At 33.4% G+C, this 1547-nt stretch overlaps 1 protein-coding gene across 1 annotated transcript; it reads right to left on the bottom strand.

Moving 5' to 3' along the window:
* Positions 1 to 383: 383 nt before the first annotated feature.
* Positions 384 to 1404, bottom strand: LOC108561347. The gene is made up of 6 exons (XM_017919233.1): positions 1341 to 1404; positions 1118 to 1165; positions 872 to 985; positions 671 to 808; positions 513 to 605; positions 384 to 456 (listed from the first exon to the last, which is right to left on the bottom strand). The coding sequence occupies exons 1-6, from the start codon at positions 1365 to 1367 to the stop codon at positions 418 to 420; spliced, it is 459 nt and encodes a 152-aa protein (XP_017774722.1). The 5' UTR covers positions 1368 to 1404; the 3' UTR covers positions 384 to 417.
* Positions 1405 to 1547: the final 143 nt, after the last annotated feature.

The raw sequence follows: 1547 nt of genomic DNA, 5'->3' as shown, positions 1-1547 counted from the left end.
GAGAAAGAGAGATTAAAGAAAGCATATTGAGAAGACTTGGTTATAAAGAACTATCTCGAAAGCCTAGAACTGGTGATCCAACACAGCAAACCATCCAGAACACAACTTTGACTCTTCCTCTGTTCTCCAGCTTTACTGCTCTTTTCTCTCCCGCACGATTCCCAAAAATCCAAGAATGTGCATATCCTTGAGACGTGTGGACAATACAAAGAGATTTGCACATTGGTATTGTTCTCCGACATATACGTCTGATAGAGAGAGAGAGAAAGATTAAAGATTCCTTTCGTTTGTTGTTTTCCTGCTCTTGTATCTCCCGCACACACATTAAAGACATCTTGAATAAAATATGTTTATTTATATAATTTATAAAAGAAAAGTATAAAGGATAATATATATTTTGGATACTCCTTTCTGACATCAGATACGTTCTACCATGGCTTTTAATTGTTTTCTCAGCTAAAATCCGGATACGCATTAATTCACATCAATTAAAAAAACACAATTTAACATACCCTGTGATACTTATAAAAATATTTATTAAAATATGGGTTTGAAACCATATTTTTAGAGGTTACTTCCTTGCTCCTTTTTTTATCTTTCAAGGCCTAATGAGAAGATCACAATTATATATTCTAGAGATAATAATATTCTTTACAATTATTTCACATACGTTTTTCAAATCCTTATGACCGGGCTTACGAACTAATCTCACTTTGTTCATGTTCCGGCAAGAATTAGTCCTCTGTTGTTTTTCTTTGCTTAGGTTTGTCTTTTCGTCATTTCGCTCATATGCATCCTCTTCATATTTCTACAAATTATTCATAGTAATATTTTGATGTACGTATTTAATTTTGTCAATTGGTATTCCTACTTCATTCGTTGAACTAATACTGATCGTGTCCATCGCAGGCGGTTTTCTTTCACCATCCTCTTCATCTGAACTTATGACTATAATTTCCTGGTAGTTTTGGTCAATAGTAGTTACCTTCAATCAGAATTTCCATTATCGGTAATTATAATTAATCATAATAGAAATAATATTATAATTTGTCCATGAAGAAAACAACTCTTAATCACTAAAAGATAGGTCTTTTTTGTACAATGTTATTTATCTTACTTTATTTGATTCGGCAGTTTCATTTTTAATGGAGAATTTGCTGAGGACCTGCAAATGAAAAAGGAAATATATTGTGAGGAAACTTCACATTTTCAAAGATAAACTAATATTATTTGGAGGGCCCTTCATTGACGGGGCCCCAGTTAATCGAACTTAGAGACGCTACTGGTAATATATATCTTTTTATACATTTAATAAATAAGTATTTGCTTTTTATTCATACCTCATTAATTTGCATGTTGTCAGACATCGTTCTGTGCTTTTCAATTAATCAAACTAAATAACAAATACGCCCGTACTTAACTGGTTGCTTTAGTCTGAATCAGCAATCCTTGTTTCCAAGGGACGAACACCATGACAGGATTGTACGCATGAGCGATGGGAACCACCCGGTTTCAAGGTTGAGCAAAGTCCAGAACTTTGCCATTGA

Source organism: Nicrophorus vespilloides, unplaced genomic scaffold (genome assembly GCF_001412225.1).
Source record: "Nicrophorus vespilloides isolate i.1.1-1 unplaced genomic scaffold, Nicve_v1.0, whole genome shotgun sequence".
Classification (NCBI taxonomy): domain Eukaryota; kingdom Metazoa; phylum Arthropoda; class Insecta; order Coleoptera; family Silphidae; genus Nicrophorus; species Nicrophorus vespilloides.
Note: the sequence above shows the minus strand (reverse complement) of the source record. Positions and strands in the feature narration are given on the sequence as shown.